At 52.9% G+C, this 23,966-nt stretch overlaps 1 protein-coding gene across 2 annotated transcripts in view; it reads left to right on the top strand.

Annotated features, from left to right (window-relative positions):
* Window positions 1-20,825, top strand: part of EPHB2 (EPH receptor B2) — a 130,060-nt gene extending 109,235 nt beyond the window's left edge. Inside the window, exons 7-16 of one of the 2 annotated variants that reach the window (XM_069034626.1) lie at window positions 3,208-3,370; window positions 3,958-4,066; window positions 4,224-4,288; window positions 6,808-6,930; window positions 7,288-7,535; window positions 8,178-8,393; window positions 10,955-11,104; window positions 15,052-15,245; window positions 16,069-16,224; window positions 19,552-20,825. In XM_069034626.1, the coding sequence (XP_068890727.1) occupies window positions 3,208-3,370; window positions 3,958-4,066; window positions 4,224-4,288; window positions 6,808-6,930; window positions 7,288-7,535; window positions 8,178-8,393; window positions 10,955-11,104; window positions 15,052-15,245; window positions 16,069-16,224; window positions 19,552-19,660 (1,533 nt within the window). In that variant the 3' untranslated portion in view covers window positions 19,661-20,825. Of the gene's footprint in view, window positions 1-3,207; window positions 3,371-3,957; window positions 4,067-4,220; window positions 4,289-6,807; window positions 6,931-7,287; window positions 7,536-8,177; window positions 8,394-10,954; window positions 11,105-15,051; window positions 15,246-16,068; window positions 16,225-19,551 lie in introns of both variants that reach the window. The other variant, XM_069034625.1, reaches the window with a different exon arrangement.
* Window positions 20,826-23,966: the final 3,141 nt, after the last annotated feature.

Below are 23,966 nucleotides of genomic sequence, written 5' to 3'. Positions count from 1 at the left end.
GATGAGGACTCAAAATCAAACCAGTGTGTTGTTTTGAATCAGGATTTCCAAACTCAAACCAAAATCAGCAGCGGAAAAAAGCCCCAGACACCACAAACCTCTGATTGGACTTGGGCTTTAAACCACCCGGGATGCACTGGGCCTGCTGGAGGAGCCCAGGAGGTGAAAGGGGAGAAGTGTTTGAGGTGAATGTGCAGGTTCTGGAGAGGTGATGCCAAGGAGAAGGAACAGGTTCGATAAGGGAGGGTGGGGAGGTGTAAATGCTTTTTCCTTGTGGTCTGGGATTAAAGGAGAGCACCTCACAAGCACACCTTCCTCAGCCAGGCAGACATCAATTTCCCAGGCTGTCAACCACCTTGTAGGCTTGGCCATTACATTCCATTTAAAGTCCTCCAGGAGCAGGGATGAGGTTCTCCAAAAGAGTTGGACAAATTATTTTAAAACAACTGTGTTGTTAGTGCCCTCCAAGGGCCTGGGAGGATTCATGCGAGCCCTTGAGCTCTAAAAGTGTAAACATTTCCTGACCTGTTTCTCTCCTGGCCTGCCTGGGAAAGGTCCAAGGGAGTGCTGAGGCCTGATCAGACAAACAAGGCCATGAGTTTGCTGTGTGCTCTGCTTTCCTTGGTCTGTGTGTATCTGAACTTGAGCTTTCCACTGTCATCAGTCTCATTACCAGAGACCCCAGTGATAACCACGAACCTTCAGCACCAGGTCCAGATGCATAAAACAGATATTACAGCTTTTAGAAAAGTGTTCCTGAACACTGTTAGTAGTGGAGGTCTCCAAGGTGTTTCATGGAATCATAGGATGGTTGGGGTGGAAGGGACCTCAAAGCCCATCTCATTCCACCCCTGCCATGGGCAGGGACACCTTCCACTGTCCCAGGCTGCTCCAAGCACTGTCCAACCTGGCCTTGGACACTGCCAGGGATCCAGGGGCAGCCACAGGTGCTCTGGGCATCATCCAGGGTGCTCTGGGCACCCTGTGCCAGGGCCTCCCCACCCTCCCAGGGAACAATTCCTTCCCAATATCCCATCTAACCCTGCTCTCTTTCAGTCTAAAGCCATTCCCCCTTGTCCCATTCCTCCATGTCCCTACATGTAACGCAGAGCTCCCCTGCACTCCCTGCTGAAGGATTTGCCATCAGCATTTCCACCCCTTGGATTGGGCCACACACTGGAAGAAACACATTCCTGCCAGGCCCCTCTCTTACCACCATCCACAGCAGAGTACTGCTCAACCAACAGCTTGAGGCAAGAAATTAACTCTGTTGAAGGCCAGGTTGGATCGTGTGGGGAGGCCCTGGCACAGGGTGCCCAGAGCAGCTGTGGCTGCCTCATCCCTGGAAGTGTCCAAGGCCAAGTTGGATACTTGGTCTAGTGGAAGGTGTCCCTGCCCATGGCAGGGGGTGGAACTGGGTGAACTTTAAGGTCCCCTTCCAACTGAAACTGTTCCATGGTTCTATGACCACAAGATCCCTGACAGGAGGGTGCAGCCAGGTGGGTGTCAGTCTCTTCTCGCAGGAAAGAAGCAACCGGACAAGAGGACATAGCCTCAAGCTGTGCCAGGGGAGGCTCAGGTTGGACAGCGGGAATAATTTCTTCATGGAAAGGGTGGCCAGGCATTGGAAGGGGCTGCCCAGGGAGGTTTGGAGTCCCCATCCCTGGAGGTGTTCAAGAAATGGCTGGACATGGCACTCAGTGCTCTGGGCTGGGGACAAGGTGGGGATTGGTCAAAGGTTGGGCTTGATGGTTTGGAAGGACTTTTCTAACCTTAATGCTTCTGTGATTCTGTGGGACCTTCCTTCTGCCCGATTGCCCCTTCGTTACCCTCTGTCCATCAGCACCCCACTGCAGAAGTTGCTGAGGAGAAGTAGGTGCTTTCTCTTTCCTGGGAGTTTCTCTCTGACCACTGTTCCCGTGGGAAGAGCAGAAATGTCTCCACGCCACCCATGTCATTTCAGAGCTGGGACACAGGTCAGTCCCTTGGTCACACCCTCAGTCACACTTACGGGGCTCCCCAAACCTCATGTCTCACTTTCTGCCAGTCCCTGCCTGAGTCTCACGAGGTAGCCCCTCCTCACTGAGGGTGCAGTGACTCGAGGTCAGCAGATCTCAGGGACTCAGTGGGAACTTGCCAGCTCAGATTTTGAGCTGCTGCTCCTCTGTTCCATCTGGTGATCTGCCAGGGCAGCCTGATCTGCCAGACCCAAGGTGCAGCCAGGAGGGATGAGCACCTTCAGTGTCACTACAGGCACTGGATTCCAAAATCTCTGCCTGCACCTCCTTTTCTCGGGCGCTTGCTCACAGCTGGGCTTTCCTGAGAGCTCTCTGTTTCCCAGAAGCATTGTGCTGTTGACATTGCTGTTTTGCCCTGACTTTTGGGACTTCATGGCAGCCAGGCTCCCAGCCACCTTTCTCTGGCCACACTCAGGACCCTGTGTCATCCTCCTCTGTCAACTCCATGTCCCTGGGAGACAGGGACTGCCTGTTCTCTTATATGAGGAGACCTTGCCTGTCCCCCAGTGCCAGGGTTAAGGGCACAGTTCCTAAGGGCAGCGATGGATCCATCGCCTACACAAGTGCAGTGCCATCTGCACCAGTGTGTGACTGCTCCAGTCCTCAGCTACAAAACTGCAGGCAGAGGGCAGAACAAAAGTTTGGAAATAGTCTTGTTATCACTTTGAAATATGCTCTTGGGGTCTCCAGCCTTGGAAACTTGGCTGTGGCCTCTGGAGAAGCAGGCCCTGGGCAGTGAGGTGGGAGCAGAACTTCTCCTGAGGTCCAAAACCCAGTGTTCAGGTGGGCTTTACCTCTTTGGCAAAGGGAGATGGGAGATGGGGAAGAGCAAATGGAGTGTGCTGAGGCTGGATAAGGCACAGCAGGAGGGGTGGGGGAGGAGGACAGTGCTAACAGAAGGCACAGAAGGTGGAAGAAGTTCCCATCTCCATTGACCTCAAGGCTTAGAGAAACAATGTGGGTTTTCTAGCTACTGCCTTCTTTAGAGCCTTTCCTGAGAGGTGGTGAATAGCCCAGGGATATCCACCCTCACATCCCTGAGTCTGTGTCTCCCTGCCAGGAGGAGAGACCTGTTTGTTCAGAGCTTGGTGGTTTCTCCACCCTGGTCTCCTGCCCTTCCTCTTTCCAGAAGTTCAGCGCCTGATTCTGGACTGATTTTTCTGATGACAGATCTGTGTTTTCTCGGCAGGATCTGAGCGAGTTGAACTCGACCACAGTGAAGAGCCCCACCAACACTGTGGCAGTGCAGAACCTCAAGGCTGGCACCATCTACGTGTTCCAGGTGCGGGCGCGCACCGTGGCCGGGTACGGCCGCTACAGTGGGAAGATGTATTTCCAGACCATGACTGAAGGTGAGTCTGCAGCTGCCTCTGTCAAGGTGGCTCAGGATCTAGAGAGACATGGAGATGGACGTGCAGCAGTGCTGGTCCCCTTGCTGTCAGTCCCTTCAAGGGTGTGATGACAAATCGCATTCAGGACCCGGAGAGAGGCCTGGGTGCTTGGTCCATGCAGGGAATGCCCCAGTTTCTGCCCAGCTTTTGTGCTGTGGGGGTGTGTCTGCTCAGCTGGATATAGAGGAAGCAAAATTTGTGTTTTCTACCTGCACAGCTGTTGATGACAAACACAGAGCCATGTCTTAATTTTCTAAATTTGTGCTGCTAAACAAAACAGGCCAAGCCAGTTTTCTGGCCCTGGGGCCAAGAACAAGGCACAGCACGCATCCACAGGACTAAACTTTTCTCCCAGAAGGAATAGCTCCATCCAACCTTCCTTCTGGGACACATCCCCCAACCAGAGGGGGTCCTGACTGTCCCAGACCAAAGCCATGCCAAGAAGCAAACATGGCCCGTGCTCAGGGCTGTCCTCTGCCTGTGATGATCTCATGTGTGATGGCCCATCCCGTGCCACAGTAACCTGTTCCCTTGTCCCTGTGTGCCAGCCGAGTACCAGACCAGCGTGCAGGAGAAGCTGCCGCTCATCATCGGCTCCTCGGCGGCAGGGCTGGTGTTCCTCATCGCCGTCGTGGTCATCGGCATCGTGTGCAGCAGGTAGGGCAGGCTGAGACACAGCCAGGGCCGGGCAGGGCCGGGCACTGGGGACAGGGCAGGTGGGGGGAACACGGTGAGGGGACAGAGGTGTCCCCGCAGCGCAGCCTCAGCCCCGAGGGGCCCATGCTGTGCTCAGGTCTCCCTTCCCTTCCAGAAGACGGGGCTTTGAGCGGGCTGACTCGGAGTACACGGACAAGCTGCAGCACTACACCAGTGGCCACAGTACGTACCGGGGGCCCCCCCCGGCCCCGGGGGGCCGCCCGCTGCTCGGTTCGTGCTCCTGTTCACTCGGGGCTTGCGGGGAGGGTCCGGGCAGGGTGTGCATGTGTGTGTGGGCAGGCAGCTCCGGATCCCCCCAGCCCCTGGTCCCTGCGCTGCTCTCAGCCCTGCACGCTGTCAGGTGCCAACCCCTGGGCATGTCCTCCAGACCTCTGTGACAACCGACACCCCCTGAAGCGTCACCCTCTTCTGTGCTGCAGCCTCTGCCACCACACCCTGTCTTGCTCCTCCAGCTCCTGAGCTTTGCCCATCTCCTGGGGAGCAGTGAGACCCCTTCCCTGACCTATCCCTATCCTGCACAGTGCTGTCCTCCTGCAGGAACCCACACACCTTTGCTAGAGCTCATCCCAGTGTTCCCAGATTCCCAGAAGATATGGGATATAGCTATATATAGGTATATAATACAATACCTAACATGCCCTCTCTTGCAGCCTCCCTCTTCCAGCATCCCTGTGCAAGGCACTCCCTCACATCCAGCATTCCTGCTCAGCCTCACTGCACACCCTGCCTCACCCTGATGCCTTTTCTTGGTCTTAAAATCAAGAGTCAAACATGGTTAGAAGGGAAAAAGGGATTTTATCTCGGTATTTATTTTAAGGATCCTTAGGTGCACATGTCCAGGTCAAATGCACCGAAATGCACCCCGCAATGCCCACCCCAAAAGATCTGGTATAACATTATAGGTGTTACTAATTAGCAGATCTATCAAAGATTCCCCAGTGAGAGGCTCGAGTGAGCCCCCCTCCCCACGGAACCTTCCCCTGGATGGTTCTGTCTGAGTTTACAGAATGTGTTCTGGAGGGGACCTTGGGGTCTGGGACACACTGATCCCTAACTATGAAGCTTCTAAAATGCTGAGTCTCCCAGCTGAACAAACAAGTCCGAGAATGTAGGCAAAAAGAAGTTGTAAAAAGGTATAACAGGGGTATGAAAGAAAAGGCAAAAAATCTTCATGGCATCACCCCAGTGCATGCTCCTTCTCCCATCCCTGGAAGCATCCAAGGCCAGGTTGGACGGGACTTGGAGCAGCCTGGGATAGTGGCAGGTGTCCCTGCCCATGGCAGGGGTGGAATGAGATGAGGTCATTTAAGATTCCTTTCAACCCAAACCATTCCATGGTTCTATGATTAACCCCTGCCTACATGTCCCTGAAATTCCTTTCTCCCCCTGTTGCTCTAATCCTGCTTTATTCCAATCTCAGTTGTGATTTTCCTCATGTTCTACTTGCAGCTTCAGGATTTCTGCTCTTTTAATACCTTGTTCCTGTACAAATCCAGGCCCTGCTCAGAGCATGGGAAACACTAGTAGTGTTTCCACTCAGGACTCACTGTTGCTCCTGCTTTTACCTGGGAAGCATGTCCCAAAGGGCAGAGCTGCAGCCCTGTGCCCCAGCAGCCTGTGCTGGCTGCCTCGTGATCACTTACCAGGAAAATGACACTTTTCAGGAGACATTATGTAAATGCAGCTCTGGGTTGTTTGTCAGTCTGGGCTGCAAACACACATTCACACGTTCTCCCGGGCCTGGTGTGGGACATGACAGCTCCAGGCTGGGGTGGGTTTAATCACTGTGCCTGCACCACTCAGAACAGGCCTGGTGCCATGGGATGCAGCAGAGCTGGTACAGCCTGGGGTGCCTCTGAGCCCCTTCCTCACCCAGCACCCCATGCCAGGGCTCAGTCCCTGCTCAGTCCCCAGCAGTGATTGCTGTGCAGACACTGCAGTGAATTGTCAAGGCCCAGGGAGCCTGTGAGCACTTCAGAACCCCTGAATCCAGCCAGCACCCTGGAGCTGGCAGTCATAGCCTGGTGCTGTGTGGGGCTCCTCATGTAGGGAGCTGTGAGCTCTGCTCTCCGAATAGCCCATTTTGGAGTAAGCCAGGGGCCACAAAGTGAGTACAGAAAGGGGACAGCAGAGGTAAGAGCTGTCCCACAGTGCAGGTGGCTGGGATGTGGCAGCAGCAGTCCAGCCTCACCAGGTCCATGGCCACTGCCTTTCCCATGACGCGTCACTGAGGCCCCTGCTCTGCCTCGCAAGAGGAACCTGCCCTTTGTGGTTTTCCTGGTGTGCCCCACTACTTGTCTTGGGGCTCCCAAGAGGGAGCCCAGCCTTGGGCCCAGGTACCAGTCAGAACAGGGCAGACTGGACTGTCCCTCCTGCTTGCACAGCTCCTGGAAGGGTCACAGATCCCCCATGGAGGAGTCTGTCTGCAGTTTGTAGTCCAGGCTCACGATGTAGCTCCCCACTGCCCCAACAATGACTTGTGGGCCGATGTTCATGAAATCCAGCTTTAACCGTCCTGTGAAACAGGTTCTTTCTCAGACTGTTTCTCTGTCTGCTTCATACCTTGACTATGCAACTTGCTGAGGTGAAAAGACTGTCACTCAAACAGGTTTCTCTTTTCCTTGGTGCCAACCATTCCAGTTGCATCCATCTGTCTGACTCTCTCCCTCACCTTTACGCAGTGACTCCAGGGATGAAGATTTATATCGATCCTTTCACCTACGAAGATCCCAATGAGGCTGTCAGGGAATTTGCAAAAGAAATCGATATCTCTTGTGTCAAAATCGAGCAGGTGATTGGGGCAGGTAGGTGACCTGGGAATGGCTGGCTGGCCCTCAGCAGGATGGGCTCCTTCGTGGTGCCTGGATTTGGGAGGATTTAGCCTTACCTGCACTGGGGAGACTGATGTCACTAAGATCTCACTAAGCCCCAGGCTGGACTAGAAGGAGCAGGGGAGTCCAGTGCGGGAGAAGCAGAACCATCAGTTCCCATGTGCACATAATGGCATGTGCAGTGCTCCTCACGGATGAGTGCAGCTGGAGGGGTGCAGAGGGGAGGGAACATGGATCAGGGACGGGCAGGGCAGGCACAGCTGGGACCGGGGGTCCCTCAGGGCACGGCAGAGGTGGGGGAGGCTGACGGGCCCTACCTTGCATTCACAGGGGAGTTTGGCGAGGTGTGCAGTGGGCATCTCAAGCTTCCTGGCAAAAGAGAGATCTTTGTGGCCATCAAGACCCTCAAGTCTGGCTACACGGAGAAGCAGAGGCGCGACTTCCTGAGTGAGGCCAGCATCATGGGGCAGTTCGACCACCCCAATGTCATCCACCTGGAGGGAGTGGTCACGAAAAGCTCTCCAGTCATGATCATCACTGAGTTCATGGAGAATGGCTCCCTGGACTCCTTCCTGCGGGTACGAGATCTGGGAGTGTGCAGCTCCAGAGGCTGTGCTAGGACAGAGGGGATTTGGGGGGAAGGTGCCCTTCCCAGAGGCCTTCCCTGCCCGGCATGCCCTGCCACTGGGGCAGCTGCTGCACAGTGCAGAGGACTGTGTTTCAGAGCAGAGGTGGGGGTGGCAGCACCAGGGCTGTCATCTCTTACGTGCCTGTCCACTCATCCTAGCGAGAGGCTGTGCCTACCTGCCCACAGGTGCACATCCAGGCTGAGCCATGGACACGGAGGGACAGTCTGACACAGCTTTAACCCAACAGGACTCCACCTCCAGCCACTCTGCCTAAATATTTCTGGTTCTGGGTTTGAAGGGGATAATTGACTCTGTCGAAGGGAAGTAACCTGGTCAATAGGAACAGATTGTCCCTTCTGAGCTCTCCTGTGCAGGGTGGGTGCATTTTGGGGTGACAGCAGCTGCCGTAGTGGTGCCCTCGGGGTGTGTGAGGTGACTCCCAGCCCCAGTGAGCTCTGCACTCCCCACCCTCCCTGGGAGGGAACGTACTCATGGCATATCCTGCCACGGGTGTGGAAAGAGGCTCCTGGCTTTGCCTGGCCACGAGGGGCTGTGAATCTGCTCCTGTCACTCTGTCCCTGTGTCCCTCAGCAAAACGACGGGCAGTTCACGGTGATCCAGCTGGTGGGGATGCTGCGGGGCATCGCCGCGGGCATGAAGTACCTGGCGGACATGAACTACGTGCACCGGGACCTGGCCGCCCGCAACATCCTGGTCAACAGCAACCTGGTGTGCAAGGTGTCTGACTTCGGCCTCTCCCGCTTCCTGGAGGATGACACCTCTGACCCCACCTACACCAGTGCTCTGGTAATGCTGCTTTTCCAGCGAGGGAGGGACAGGGGTGAGGGAAGGAGCGGGAGAGGGAAAGGGGGGACCTCCCCCTGGGCAGTGGGGAGCACTTTTTTAGGGTGCCAGCAGTGGAAAGGTCCCAGATGAGAACGTCCCTGAAAAGCCTGTGGTTGGGATCATGTGCTGCACCCTCCCCATGTGATTCAGCTGGGATCTTTTGGGGAGACCCTGCCCCGACAGATTTGTTGCCAGGGCAGCAAGTCTGGGTTTTTTACCATCACTGTCCAGTTGTGCTGCCCTGCTGTCCTTCCTCATGTCATCTCACTGGCTCAGCCCCAGGAAGGACAGACTGAAGTGTAGGAAGTGTGGGTGGGTGCCAGATACTGGATACTGATCTTCCAGAGAGTATTCAAATTAACCAGAAAAAGACTCCTAGAAATGACTTCATGATCATGTAACAACCTCCCAGGAACACCTCGGTGCCACAGACACAAGTGCCACCAAGAACTCATGGCTCGTGTCAGGCTGCAGAAGGTGCACCAGGACCAGAGGATTATTTGGTTTTGCTCAGTGAAATCTCAGCCAGGAGTCGTCATGCATACCACACAGCATCGCTCTGCACAGTGCATCAGGATCAGTACCCAGGACAGGAATTCTTGGAAATAAGTGCTGATAGAGCTGGGGCATGACCTGTAGGAAATCACCTCTCCTGGGTCTTTTGAAGCTGGCAGCAATGAGATGCCTGGCATAGCTCTTAGTGAGTTTTATCAGTAGCTGAATACCTAACAAACACCTAAAAATGTGTGGGTTTATTCTCATCTGTGTAGCTTCAGACATCAACTTGTCCATCTCACGCAGCCATCAATGGCTTTTACAAACACTAATAACATTTCTTTTTCACAACATGTTCCTTACAGCCAATTAACTTTCCCTTCGTTAACTAAATACATGGTGTTTACTGCTGTTCTCTATCCCTGGTTTTGTGCCTGTAGCTTTTCTCTCTAATAATAAACTCGTCATCCCTAATTTATTCTCCTTGAACTGTGGGCACTGTAGCAGGACATTTATCATCCGTAATGACAGATTATGTGCACCTGCTGTATCAGAAGTATCTTCCTCTGCAAAATGGTTTTTATCATCATTCTCCCAGTGACCTTGTGTCCATGGGTGGGCAGAAGCCACAAGCTCTGGCCTGGGAGGTTCATGCTGGACCTTAGGAAAGTCTTCAGAGTGGTGAAGCTCCAGGTCAGACCCCACAGAGATGGGAGGTCTCACTGAAGTGAGACCCCACAAGGATCCCCCAAAGTCTAATTTCTACTTTAGGGCTTCTTTTTAGCCATTTTTAAAATCCACTGCTTGCCAGGAGCTCTGTCAAGAGTCTGCCTGATGGAGAGGACATCCTGTTTAGTGTGGGTTGCTTCGTCTTCCCCTCTTGTGGAAAACATAATATTTTGTCTGAGGTTTGTGGCTGTGAGAAGATTAAGGAACATTATCTTTTTTCATTATTCTGGCATGTGCTGGGGCTGAGTCCTGGGAGACCCTTAATAAGACATGGCAGTTGTTCATTGACAAAATATAATGTTCTTTAATCTTCTCACAGCCACAAAACACAGACACTTCTGCTTATTTTTTCAGCACGGGGGAAGATTTCCCTCCAGAAGGTCCCTTGAGTGAATGGCTCAAGTCCAAAGCCCCTGGTAGAAAATCAGGAGGCAGGAAGGGCTTAAGCAGTCTTGCAATCCCTGTGTCCCCAGTTGTGTGTGCCACTCCTGTGCTTAACTCCTCAGTGGGAGTGGAGTCCTGATTTCTCCAGAGCTGGGTGACAGAGACCCCAGTGCCCGCCCAGTCCATCCCATTTCCCACCAGTGACCCCCATCCCATGCTGAAGGATCAGAACCTGCTGGATCAGGTGTATATCCACAGACAGACTGGGACACCAGGACTCAGCCCAGGAACGGTGTATTGCTGACTTCAAAGAGAGGAAGCTGTAGAAGGCTGAGGAGGAACATGTTCTAACTCCCTTTATTCTGCTCTGGAGGTAGCCAGGTGTCAGCAAAAGGACGGAGGAAGATCACTTTGGGTTTTTTACATGCCTGGCCATTCCCTTTTCTACCAGAGACCCTCTTAGCACCGTGGGCATTTTGCCATGCTGAGGATCACTGGAGCAGGAGGCAGGGGGAAGGAGCTGGCCTTGGTTAAGGTGATGCCAAGGAGGCTGAGGGGACACCTCCAAGTGACCTGCGGGGCAGTAATGAAGAGACAGAGCCAAACTATTTGCAGGGGCACCAGATGATACAAGAAGGGGCGATAAATAAAAACATGGCTGGGGAGGTTCAAGATGAACAACAGGAAAAGCTCCTTCCTCAGGTGGTGGGGACAGGTCACCAAATGGGGAAAACCATCAGCATTGAAGGCTTGCAGTGTGGCTGGACAATCCACATCCACCCTGAGGGATAGATAGTCCTGTGCTCCCTTCCTTCTGGGATTTGACCAGAATATCACAGGCAGATATTGTGGGCACTGCTGGTTTTCAGCTGCTCCTGCTCTCTGTGTCTCCATGGCCTGTTTTTATCCTGCAGGGTGGGAAGATCCCGATCCGATGGACAGCACCTGAGGCCATTCAGTACCGGAAGTTCACCTCAGCCAGCGACGTGTGGAGCTATGGAATAGTCATGTGGGAGGTGATGTCGTACGGAGAGCGGCCCTACTGGGACATGACCAACCAGGACGTGAGTTCTTGGGAAACCAGGGCCAGAAACACTGGAACGGGGAGCACTGCAAGGCCAAAGAGTGGCCACAGCCTGTCCCAGCCTGTGGCATGTCCAGAGCCTTCTCTGTTGTGGCGAGGTGTCCAAGGTCAACAGCTTTGGAAGCAGTAATGGGGATAATTTTGGGATTTGTTCTGGCCCCGTGGTGCTGCTGTGGCAGAGGTTGGGGATGGCACAGAGCACCCACTGCGCAGGGTTAAGGGGAGCACCCCTGGAGTGCTGGCAGGTGCTGAGAAAGGGAAGGAGCAGGTGGGTGGAAAAGGAGATCTCCCTGAGCTGAGAGCCCATGGAGCAGAGCTTCATCTGCAGGGATCACAGGCACTCCAGGAAAGTCTGTTACAAAGCCACAGAGTGGCTTGGGTTGGAAGAGACCTTTAAAGATCCTTTGCTTCCAACCCCCTGCCATGGTCAGGGACATTTTCCACTAGATGGTCATTAAATCTCCCATGGGAAGCTCAGACTGGGGTCTGTAAGAGGCCAAGTAACTTAGACACAGCTAGAAACCAAAACCACGAGGTACTTCAGAACATGTTCAGTTTTAAATATTTCATTCCTCTGCTCTAATTCAGGTCAAACAGTTACATGCACTCCTTGCTCCCAGGGATCCAGCAGTTTCCCTGCCTCCCTGCAAGGATGGCCCGTGGCTGCAGTCCCTGCCCTCAGCACAGCAATGCCATTCCTATTCCCCCTGCTCCTCTTGGCCTGGAACCTGGGGCTCAGAGCCCGCCTGGCCGGTGGCAGTGAGTGCTGTGAGGATGCTGCACCTGCATGTGTGTGTCAGAAGGGCTCTTTTAACACTGTCTCTCAGAAGTGCTGCCCTTCCTCCCCTCATGAGCACTCAGGATGTAATGCCAGGCTCCTGGGTGGACCATTGGGACACAGAAAGCTCGTCCTGGCTCTTGCAGACCTGCTCATGGCAGTATCTGCCTGGCTTCCAGTGTGTCTCAGAGCAGCCTCTGGGCAGTCCCTTGGAAGCCTTCAGACATCCATCTCCACCATCCTGCGGGCTCCTAAGGCCTTGCCTTAGAGGGAGAGAGTGAGAGCCAAGCTCCCACCTGCCTCCTGTCCCTCCTCCTGTCCCTGTGAAAGATCAGACCTTTTCCATCTCAGTAGATCTCCATCCATGCCACATCAGGTTTCTCCAGAGTGGGATGGTTTCCTCCCTAATGCCTGGTGGGAAATTTATGAGCATGAATTCCTAAGCCCGGAGCAGGTGGATGATGCCTTAGAACCTTTGGCTGATCACAGCCTTGCCCCAGCCCCTGTCACACCAGAAAAATGTTTCCATCAGTTCTTTGAGGCAGAGGGATGGGACTTAGGGGTCTGCCCTTCTCAGCAAGGACAATTCCCTTCCTGCTAAGCCTTCGTTGTCACCTCAGTTTCAAGCATGTCCTGCACCAGATGTCCCTGTACCTTCCCCTCCCTTGTCCTTCTCCTGGAGCTCTTCCCTCGCTGGTTTCTCCTGCCTCAGCAGCGGCAGCCGCGGTCGCTGTGCCAGGATGGCAGAGCTGTGCCTGTGCCCTGGCACCTCCCGCTGCGCGTTGCTGTCCCCAGCCCCTGCTGCCCCTTTCCCTGCCGCGGGACACGACGGCCCAGAAGCTGTCACCACTTAAGCACAGCTGGTCCTGCTGCGGAGGAGCGTGGCGGATATTGAGGGCAGATTACCCTCCTGACCCTGGGGTGTGAGCGCCTGGGGCGGCTGCTGGGAGAGGACACGGAGAGAGCTGGGGCTGGGGCTGCCTCTGGGATGTGGCTGATGGCAGCGGGACTGGCTGGGAACAGCTCAGCCTGGGCAGAGATGAGTGCTTGGTGCTTGTGTGGTGCTGGTCCCCACCTATGCCTCCCCTGCTGCTGTCCTGGGCAGACCTGACACCCCGGGAGCTGGGCTGGGGCTCAGCATCCCTTGGGAGGATCCCTGAGCTGCACAAAACACATCAGGAGCCATGGAATCATTGAGGCTGGAAAAGGCTCTGAGATCGTTGAGTCCAACCATCAACCCAGCTCTGCCACGTTCACCCTAAACATGTCCCAAGTGCCACATCCACACACCTTTTGAAGCCTTCCAGGGATGGTGACTCCACCACTTCCTTGCACAGCCTGTTTCAATGCTTGACAGCACTTTCCATGAAGAAATGCTCCCTACCATCCAATCTAAACCTTCCCTGGTGCAACTTGAGGCCGTTTACTCTAGTCCTGCCACTTGTTACCTGGAAGAAGAGACCAACCCTCCCCAGCTCCACCCTCCCGTCAGTGATTTGTAGACGAGTTGCCTCTGGTCAGACCTTCACAGGCCCTGTGGGGCACCACCGTGTCCAGCCAGCGCAGCAGAGCTGGGGAAGGACTCTTCCGTCTGGCAACATCTGGCAGCAGCAGTGCCAGCCCTGTGTCTGAGGTCAGCCTGCCCAGCACCTTGGCCACACATGACTGCAGCACCTCCCAATCCATTCCCTGCCTGGAGCCACAGGCCATCTCAAGCCCTGCCAGATGCCCCACCTCACACTCTGGGTTGTTTGGCATGGATCAGCCACCAGCCCTTCCCTGCTTCTCTCCTATTCCCATTCCCAGTAATTTTCTCTGTGTAGTCTCCCTGCTCAACAATATATCCACCAGCACAAGTATGTCTAGTCCTTCCGCAGGATGCGGGCACAGCCCTGGGGAATCCCACCAGGAAGATCTCTGTCCTTGGAATTGTGCAAGACATGGCTGGACAAAGCCATGGCAGCCTTGATCCCATGGTGAGAATAGCCAGAGACATCGAGGTCCTTCCTTGGGATCCCTGAGGGAGGTTCTGTCACTCTTCCTCCCCTTTTCCATCATTCCCAGGAGAGTTGCTCATTTTGAGATCTGCTCCTGATTTCTGCAGTGTCCTCAGTTCTGGTTTTTGTCCATCCTTCTGGGTTCCATTGCCATGCATGAGCCCATCTCTGGTGTCCAAGGCTCCTTCTGCTCATCCTTCAGTGCCTGTGCTGTGCACAGCCAAGGAGGCAGGAGAACCCTGCCTGCACACGCCTCTGTCGGAGGAACAGATGTTCCTGGAAGAAGTGGAGCAGCTCCATCCTCCTTTGTCACCCAGGAGAGGATGGAGGGCTGCAGAGTGGCAGGAAGGTGGAGTTCCCCGTGAAGAAGATCCTCCAGCCCTTGTTCCACTGGACACTGCAAGACCAGACATTTTCCCGGATTGTGTGGAGCAGTAAGGAGGGACCAAAGCCTTTTTGGATGAGCCTGGAGCTGCAATGGGGCTTAGGCAAGCTGTGCTGCAGCCCTTCTGTGCACACTGCAGCCAAGTTCTCCTGGGCCTGGCTCTGCTGACTGGGAACTGAGTCCTCCCCATGGTGTTCTGCACTTGCACAGCACTGCAGGAAGATCCAGCTGTTTCTGCTGACTGAGCACGCCCAGCCCATGGCACAGCCCTGTCACCTGGACGAGCTGGTTTGTGTCAGGAGCAGAAAACACCACTGGAGGATGGAAAACACAGGGACAGGTTCCCTGTCTGTAACTCCCCCCTTTCTCTGGGTGGGGATGTTCTCCCAGCGAGCTGTTGTGCTGTGGCCTGTCGGGAAGCGCGATCCCTTCCCTCTGACTCCCCTGCCTGGAGCTGTGGGATCACACGTCCTGTCAGGGCAGCAGGGACGCTCCTTTCCCCAGATCAGGAGGCTGATCATGACAATCAGCCAGCCAGGCCGGATGGCTGAGCAAGGCTGGTGTCACCTCCCAGGACACCTCACACCTCACCTGACCTGCTGAGGGCTGGAGGTTACCGTGTGAGGTGGGGGTGAGATGGGAAGGCAGCGGTGAGTACAGGCTGCAGGATCAGTCGTGTCAGTCACCCTCAGGATCCAAGAAAAGGCACATTATGAATTAAATAGGTTTTATCACAGCTGTATTGATGCCTCTTTCTCCTCCTGCAGGTGATAAATGCCATCGAGCAGGACTATCGACTGCCACCACCCATGGACTGCCCAAATGCCCTTCACCAGCTGATGCTTGACTGTTGGCAGAAGGATCGAAACCACAGGCCCAAATTTGGGCAGATTGTCAACACCTTGGATAAAATGATCCGAAATCCGAACAGCCTGAAAGCCATGGCACCTCTCTCCTCTGGGTATGTGTCTCTGTCCTCCTCTTGTCCTTTGGCTCCTCTGAACAGGTCTGGTGTCCTCTGGGTCCTGGTGGCACCATCCCTGCACCTCTCAGGAGCTACTTTAGAGCTTGGCCCATGTTTGATCCCTTATAGGGAGGGCATTGAAAGATCACAGAATCACAGTGTGGGGTGGAAGAGACCTCAAAGCCCATCTCATTCCACCCCCTGCCATGGGCAGGGACACCTTCCACTGTCCCAGGTTGCTCCAAGCCCCGTCCAACCTGGCCTTGGACACTTCCAGGCTTGGGACATCCACAGAGCAGGGATACAGATGTCAGGGTCCCTCTCCTTGGACAGCTCTGGTGAGCACAGGCAGCTCATGGACAGTGCACTCTGCACACAGAGGAGCACCTTGGCTTCATGGACATGGGGATGCTGGAGCAGTGGGATTGTCCTGGTATTCCAGTCCCACTGCACTGGAAGCAGATAAAGCCCCATGAGGCAGTGTGGAGTTTCTCTGGGCTGGCTGGGATGCACCAGCTTGTGGGAAGCACTGGTCTTGTTAGGAGAATGAGCTTTCTCCCCTTGCGCAGCCAGGATTTAAAGCTGCATCCCATCATCTCTGATGGCTCCTGCCTGCCCTGCATGAACTGCTCCAGAAAGGCTTCCCTGCTGCTCTGCACAGTCCTTCCCTCTGCAGGACAGGTTTCTGGGTGGAATTCCACCATACAGGGCAGTGCCTGCACCGTGACTGATGCTGATCCAGGTCTTCCAGCTGCTGGAGGGCTCAGGAACAGTCGTGCTTGCAGCTCTTGGTCTGTCATTGCCCATTTCTGTGTTTCAGGATGAACCTCCCCCTCCTTGACCGCACAATCCCAGATTACACCAGCTTCAACACTGTGGATGAGTGGCTGGATGCCATCAAGATGAGCCAGTACAAGGAGAGCTTTGCCAGTGCTGGTTTCACCACCTTTGATGTAGTATCTCAGATGACTGTAGAGTAAGTGCCCAGGCTTTGAGTCCCAAAGGGGAAAGTCCCAGCAGTTTTACAGCAATTGGTATTGAATTAGATTTTATTTTCATACGATGTAGTTTTACTTTTATAGAATTGTTGCTTTGTTGAGCCACTTCTAATCTATTCAGTCTCCAGACCATGTGTCTGTCACTCTGCACCTGCAGAATTCCTCTCCCCACTGCCACATTGTGAAAATGAACACCCCCCAAGGGTGTCCAAACCCCCACACAGAACAAATGGAGATTTCAGGCCAGCATCAGACAATTCTCCAGAGCACTTCTCAACTCTGCAGTCCTCTTGGATGGCTGATGTACTGATGGAGACAAGCATGGTGCAAAGTTCTGCCTAAGAAAGGCAGAATCACAGAGTGGTCACAGTTGAAAGACACCACTGGAGGTCATCCAGTCCAACCTTTCTGCTCAAGCAGGGTCTTCTAGAGCTCTTCACTCAGGGTTATGTCTGTGGGAAGAGATTTCACCCCCTCTCTGGGCAGCCTGTTCCACCCACACAGTAAAGAAGTTCTTCCTCGTGTTCAGGTGGATCTTTCAGGTAGACTGCTGATTCTTTGTCTTTCACTGTGAGAGGACTATACCAGCAAGAATATAAACACTGATTGTTTAAATCCCGTTTGCATTAAACTAACATCAAAATGTTGTGACAACATTAAGGAAAGAGAGAAATAGCGATAGGAAATTTAAAATCTCCCCTCAGAATGCAATTAACCTGCTGGTCACCTTCTCCTCTATGGACTGTCAGAAGGAAACTTTCCAGTATTTATGTCATGCCAACATAAGCATTTTTTCTTTCTTCCTTGTCATATATCAAGATCCAAACAGATTTCTGGTGATACTGAGCTGTTGAGTTCATTCTTGTTTTAAAAAAGACCTTGACATCGATTTCTTCCCATTGCCTCTCATGCCATTGCTCTGCCACATGGAGCAGAGCCCGTCTCCAGCCTCAGGCACATCGCCTCACACACCTTGCTAAGATCCCCTTGTGGGGGGTGGTTTCCAGTTTGTGCTGCATCCACTAAAAATGTCCCACACCCACTAAAATCATCCTGCAGTGACAAATTCTTAGCAAGTTCTTCAGAGAAAGCAGGGAGCTGAAATGCCACTTCTGGTGGGTTTTGAAATCCCTTGGGGCTGGCTGGGGCTTTGATGCCTCTGGTGAAAGATTTGTGGCTGGCTGCAGGTATCTGTAGAAACCCTCCATCTGCAAGGGCTACAATGCCTCTGAGCCTGGTGGCCAGAGAGGTTTTTGGATCATCCAGATCTTAAATGTACCAGTGAGTCAGAATCCATTCACTCAAACAGCCACTGTGACCTTCTCTGGCTTTTTGTTCTTATTTGCTGCTGGGAAGTTCCCATGGCATTTCTGACTTTCTTGGGACATCTGTGGTACAATCCCAAGGCTCTGGGGAGGATTTTGGCACAGTATTTGCTGTGTTTATACAACAGAAAGAGAGAGAGTCCACAAAATCTGAAGGCCAGGGAAGAACTTCGACCACAGAGAGGTATCAGGCCACAACCCAGCCCTGCCTGGATTCTGCTATATGCAATATCTGACAGCAAGCAGGATGCAGACAGTCCAGCTAATGCTGGCTGTTCTTTCACAGATATCCTCTGTGTCCCTTAAATGCCACTTCTCCCAGTCCCTTACCATGGCCCTCAAGTCCTCTGCAAGAGCCTTCACCACAATTCCAAGGGCATCCTCAGCTCATGTCCCACCAGTTTTGGCAAACTTCCATTCTGCGTTCCTCACCTGCTTGGCTGGATGTAAAATAGAGAGGACAGTCCAAATCCTTTTTCCTTGGAAAATTGTGGTGTAACAGGACTTGACACCACCCCCTGATGTTCACTGGCCTTTGCAGAAGTTGAAAGGAATGTCAGTGCAGCTGCTGGTTTGTCCAAATTCGGAGAACTGGCAAAGTGTGAATGTTTCCTGAAAACTGATTCAGTTCACCAAATCCACATGGTCTCAACAGTGACCTGCTGGGAGGGGCTCTCACTGCTTTGTCTGCAGCCTCAGACACCTGGCACACCAAATTGTCTTTTGAGAATCACAGAACCAGTTGAGTTGGAAGGGACCTTAAAGCTCATCTTAAAGCCATGGGCAGGGACACCTTCCATTATCCCAGGCTGCTCCAAGCCCTGTCCAACCTGGCCTTGGACACTGCCAGGGACATAGGGACAGCAACAGCTGCTCTGGACAGCCTGGGCCAGAGCCTCCCCACCCTCTGAGCAAAGAATTCCTTCCCAATATCCAATCAAATATTTAATGTCCAGGGAAAAGCTTGGAATCCTAGGCTCGTGCAGAGCCACAGTCTTATTCTGGTTTACAGACATGAGTGAAGAATTTTTTGCACCCTTTGGAGCTTCTCTTTACCCTTCTTTACCCAATAACCTCCACTCTACACATGGCAAAGGTTTTGCCACTCTTCCCCTTAAAAGTCTGCTCCTAACACTCGAGGACAAAAGGCACCTGAAATTCCTTCCAGTCAGGTATGGGTCATGTGGCCTCCCATCCCCTGATGGGAAGAGGAAAATCTGAAGATTTCGTGAGTGAGGTTTGTTCACCAAGGGGGAGATGAGAGCAAGCTCAGCTGGAGACACGGATAGGACCAATTTAGAGCCACACTCATGCTCTTGGCATGACCTTTATTTCTCTCAGATGTCTGAATCTATGAAAAATAGAAGCTGTCCAAAACTGAGATTGCCATGATTTAACAAAAGGGTAAGTGCAAAAATTGATCACTTCATGGTCTTAGCAGCAAAAAGAAAAAGCATCAAGAACATCATCATCTGCATATGGAGGGTCAGATCCATGCTGAGGAGGGGCAGGACAACCCTGTCCTGTGTCTCCAGGGGTGGAAAAAATGGGTTAGTGTATCACAAAGTGAAAGAGCATCCAAAATCCAAAACAGTACAAGGGTAAAAAATTTAAGACAAATTGACTCACAAGCAGAGAGCAGAGCCTGTGGCATTTGCTTTCCCACTCTCTGTTGAGGCTCAGGACTCTGAGGGTGCTGCAGGTAGGTGGGAAGTGCAAGCATTGGACCATAAGCAAGAAAAAGTGAAAGAGCAGAGGTTTCACAGGGCTTGCATCTGTTTGTTGCATTCATGGAAGAAATCTGTGGATGCTTCAGCTCCCTACTGTTCTCATGGACTCCTGGAATCAGGGAGTCATAGAATCGCAGAATGGTTTGGGTTGAAAGGGACTTTAAGGATAATTTTAAATACCATCTGTGATCTTGTTCTGCTGTGAGAAAGTATCTCCTGATATTTGTGTTTGTTTCCTTTCCTCCCCAAGGGACATTCTGCGAGTCGGGGTCACTTTAGCAGGACACCAGAAGAAAATTCTGAACAGTATCCAGGTGATGAGAGCACAGATGAACCAAATCCAGTCTGTGGAGGTTTGATAGCTGCCTGTCCTCCCACTCCTCCTCCTCGAGGCCCTGCTCCCCTTTGCCCCTGTATGTCCAAGCTCCAGTTCCTGAGTGTTCTGCATGGACCAGAGACAGGCAGCTGCTCTGAGGATCATGGCAGCAGGAGGGAACACCCTGTCCTCAACGAGAAGTCGCCAAGAGCTTCTAGAATTTAAGCAATGGAAAAAGGGAACAAAAAAAAAAAAAAGACAACTATTTTGGAAAAAAAAAAACGAACTACAAAATATTTTTAAATAATAATAAAGCAATTGCATTCTTGAAAAGGGCTCCAAGGCCAATGGGAGTCTCCAAAGGAAGAGAAAAGAGCAGCTTCATGTTTCCTCTTGCACAAGGCTGCTGCAGCTGGGCCCAGGCACCTCTGGAGCGGTGGGACTTCTCCAGGAGGAGGAATGCAAGGAAAGGCCCCGAGAAGCACATCTCTTCCTCCCGTGGGCTCTGGGAACGCCGTGAGCTAGGTCCTTCCCCAGAGCCCCTGTGAGCAGATCAAACGGGGAGAGCTGAAGCTCTTTGGTGCTGTGGAACCAAGTGCATCTCAGAAACTGATGGACTTCTTCAAAAGCTGAAGACTTTTTTTTTTTAAAAAAAAAACAAAAACACAACAAATAAACTAAGACTCTAGAGGAGGCTGTTTCCGACAAATGAGAAGGAATCTGTAACGCCTGGGGGGGTGGGGATGGGGAAAACCAATCCTTTTTACATCTCTTATTTTCTCTTGTCATGGAACAGTTTTGTGAGTGACAGTTTCCTAAGGGTCCGTCCATCCACCCTCCAATGGCATCGTGTCTCATACATATCATTGCTCAAGACTTTTAGTGATGTCCTTTCTAGATGCCAATGATCTTTTCCCAGAAGACTTCCCAAGTACAGTATGTAGTAGTTTTTGATTACAAATGCTGACGTGTACCTTTATTTTTCGGTTGTCATTGTTGGGAGATTTGTCCTTTTACATTGTTTTGTTAACACCAGTTTGTGAGTTTGGGGTTGGAAATTTTCGGTTGGTTGGGGGTTTGGTTTTTTTAATGAAAAAGAAATGACATCTCCAAGCATCATATCATCCAAGAACTTAGATCCTTCCCTGGGGAAGGAAAAACTGCAGCTTATTGACCATATGCCAGGAGAAAAAGGTTTTTTATATGCACATTTCCTCCCGTTTGCTTATTTGTTCTTTCCAATTGGTCGTGGCACGACAGATGTTTGTGGCTCTCGGGGTTCCAGGTGTTGGCCAAGGCGAAATGGCCACCAGCTCAACTCGGGGGTGAGCAGCATCACAAGGGGGTTGGGAGGGAAGGAAGGGAGGGTGGATGGGTTTTGTGAGGGAATGATGACTCCACAGCTGGCTGTCAGAGCCCTTTGGAAATGTCTGGCTGCTGAGGAAGGCGTTGGATTGGTGCGGGGAGCACGGAGAGGCAGGGCAAGCCCAGTCCTCTCAGAGGAGCTTGTGGTGCAGCATTTTGGAGTGAGGGTTGTGTTATCTCCAGGTGGGGATGGGCCCCTGCAGGTGCCAGGCTGTGCAGGTGGGCTCTGTGCCTCAGGGATCCCGTCCCTTCGCTGGATGATGCGCTGGGGGCTCTGAGGCAGCTTCAGGCTCAGCCCCTCACCTCGAAGAGAGCCTGGGACAGCAAAAACTCCAATCCCAGCTGTCCAGAGGCAAAATGCTGTGGCTGCAGCTGAATGATCATTCAGCAGGTTTATAAATAACTGAAATAAATTCTTTAGTTACTGACCAGGTCTGTGGGATGTGTAAATGCCACCAGCCGAGCGCAGGGAGGTGCAGGTGGGAGTCAGGTTGTTCTCCCTGCCCAGCACCACCTCGCATCCTTTGAAACGTTCCACACGTGGCATTTTTCCACCCATGTCCTGGCCATGGCCTCAGGACTGGTGTTTACAAGCCCTTGTCTGCCACTGCCATGTCATTCCTGGGCTCCTTCTCTTGTTTTTGGCAGCAAGGAGTGTCAAAGGCACGTTCACTGCGAGCTGCCTGGCTGTATTTTCCAGGAGCTGAATCCAAGGGGAAGTGTGTCTGCTGTGGATGAAAATCCCAAGCTGTCTAGACCTCTGTGGCCAGACATCATCTCCCCAGACTGCTTGTAAAATATGAGGCCATTTATAAAATACTTTTAGCATTTTCTACTGCCAGACCAGATTCAGCAACAAAGCCCTGGCTAGTGGCATCAGAGCAGTCCCTACAAGCGAGACTTCCTTCTCTCCTGAGCTCTTGCCCATCCCAGGGTTTGGTGCTCCAGCAACAGGGGCTTTCACTGGGGGAATTGTCCTCCAGCCCCTGTTCATCCAAAATCCCCAGTGCAGTGTTGTGTTTGTGCGCAGCCCAGCCCTGGGTGGGCAGCCCTGGGCACGCCTGTAGTAATGGGAACACGGCAGGAGGTGTGTGCTGGGTGCCAGGGCTCAGCGCCCACAGGGCACAGTGCCCCTGTGGCAGCCCCAGCATTGCCCCGCATGGCTGGCAGGTGGCACAGAGTGGTGCAGAGCGAGGGGCAGTGGGCATGGGGTGTGCAGGTGGTACCTGGATGGGTCAGCTCTCAGCCCTAAATCCAGCCTGGTTTAGCCTGTGTGTCCAAAGGGATACTGGGAATGCCTTTGCATCCAAAAAGCACCTGCTCCTGGTCAGGTGATGGGCTCAGCTGTGGAAGGACATAAAAAATCACTGGAGCTGATTAAACCACAGGAAGTGTTTGCAGAGGGCACACAGGGAAACCAGGAGCTCCCAGGTGTGCCTGGTCCCTGCGTGGCGTGGGAGCCTCCCCGGGTGCGTCTGTCCCATGTGGTGGCCGCTGTGCTCTGGCAAGGAGCGGTTGTCCTTGTGTCCCAAAGGCACATGAAGCTGTCTGGCGGCAGCACAGGGTGAGGGCAGGATGCTGCTGTGCCAACTGTCCAGCCACAGCCAGCAGTGGCCCTGTGCACCAGAGCTCTGCCAGGAGAGCTCTGCCTACAAAACTCACCAGCAGATTCCTGTGGGGCAGCCATGTGGAAGGAGCACATGATGCCCCTCAGTTGTCCTCCCCAGACAATTCCTGACTGTTCTCTGCCGTCCCCTACATTCCTGCAGACACTAAGGAGGAGCAATGCCCAGGCAGCATCCCTTCAGAGCCACCCAGGCCTTGGAAGGGCACTTCAGGTCTTCTTCATTTGGAGACGTTTGGTCTCAATGCACTGAATCTCCTCGCTGGCTGCTTCAGACACATCTACCTGCCAGAACCAGCGCACTGTGAAGGACAGGTCCCAGTGCCACAGCCCCCAGAGCTGTGGCAGCCATCTGCAGGACAGAGAAAGCACATCCTTGTCTCCTCTTCTGACCAAAAATCACATGGTGGTGGTACTAAAAGTAACACCTTCCCATCTGTTTATTCCAGACATGGCTGTGACATCTGTGTTTGCCTGTGTAGGACTAATGGAGAGCTGGACTAAAATAGACATGGTTCAGAAAACACTGCAGTTTTCTGCATCCCTCAGCTCTCCTGAGAGCACGAGGAACCGAGTTCCCGTCAAGTGCTTTGGTTGTAAACGCCTCTGGCACACGCTGCAGAGTGAGGGCAGAGGCACTGCAATGACAATGACATATTTATTTCATGGGTCTCCAATGTACTGCTACGAGATGGGAGTCTAGTGGAAAAACTCGGTGTGTTCCAAGGGGAAAAGGCACTTGCTAACATTGACACTGTGAAATGCTGTTGTGCATGTGCATGTGTGCATGTGTGGGTACTTAACAAAAATCATCACATGGAGATTTTCAGGCAGCTCATTGCTATTTTCACATTTCCCCTCTACCTTTCAAGCTACCTCCCAGCCCTTCCCTTCTCCAGTTCCCATCTCCTGCTGAGGGTCTCCCTGTGGATGGCATTTAGTGGGAATGCTGAGCAGGTTGGAAGTTCTCAGTTGGTTGGACAGTGATAAGTTCAAATCTCGCAGAGCATCACAGGGCAGAGCAGAGGAAGCAAAGCATATGTGGATAGTAAAGAGTTAAAATATACTTAGTGGGTCATTTCCAGCTGTTGCCACTAGACCATTCGCTGGAATTGCAGCCCAGGGCTGTGAAGGAAAAAGGAAAACACAAACCTGTGAGATGCAGCACTGCCATGAGGAATCACTTGTCCTTGTGGCTGTGGGGACACAAAACAGGGCCCTGTGAGCTGCACGTCCCCTCCCTGAAGGATCTGCTCTGCTCCCCAGCGAACCCTCAGAACTGCCTTTCATGAATTAGTGGAGATTTGTGCCTTTCAGCAGCTGAGGAGCTTCTCCTCTCCATAGTATCCTCACTGCTGAG

The sequence above is a fragment of the Aphelocoma coerulescens genome, chromosome 21, assembly GCF_041296385.1.
Source record: "Aphelocoma coerulescens isolate FSJ_1873_10779 chromosome 21, UR_Acoe_1.0, whole genome shotgun sequence".
In the NCBI taxonomy this organism is placed as follows: domain Eukaryota; kingdom Metazoa; phylum Chordata; class Aves; order Passeriformes; family Corvidae; genus Aphelocoma; species Aphelocoma coerulescens.
This window is presented reverse-complemented; position numbering and strand designations above follow the sequence as displayed.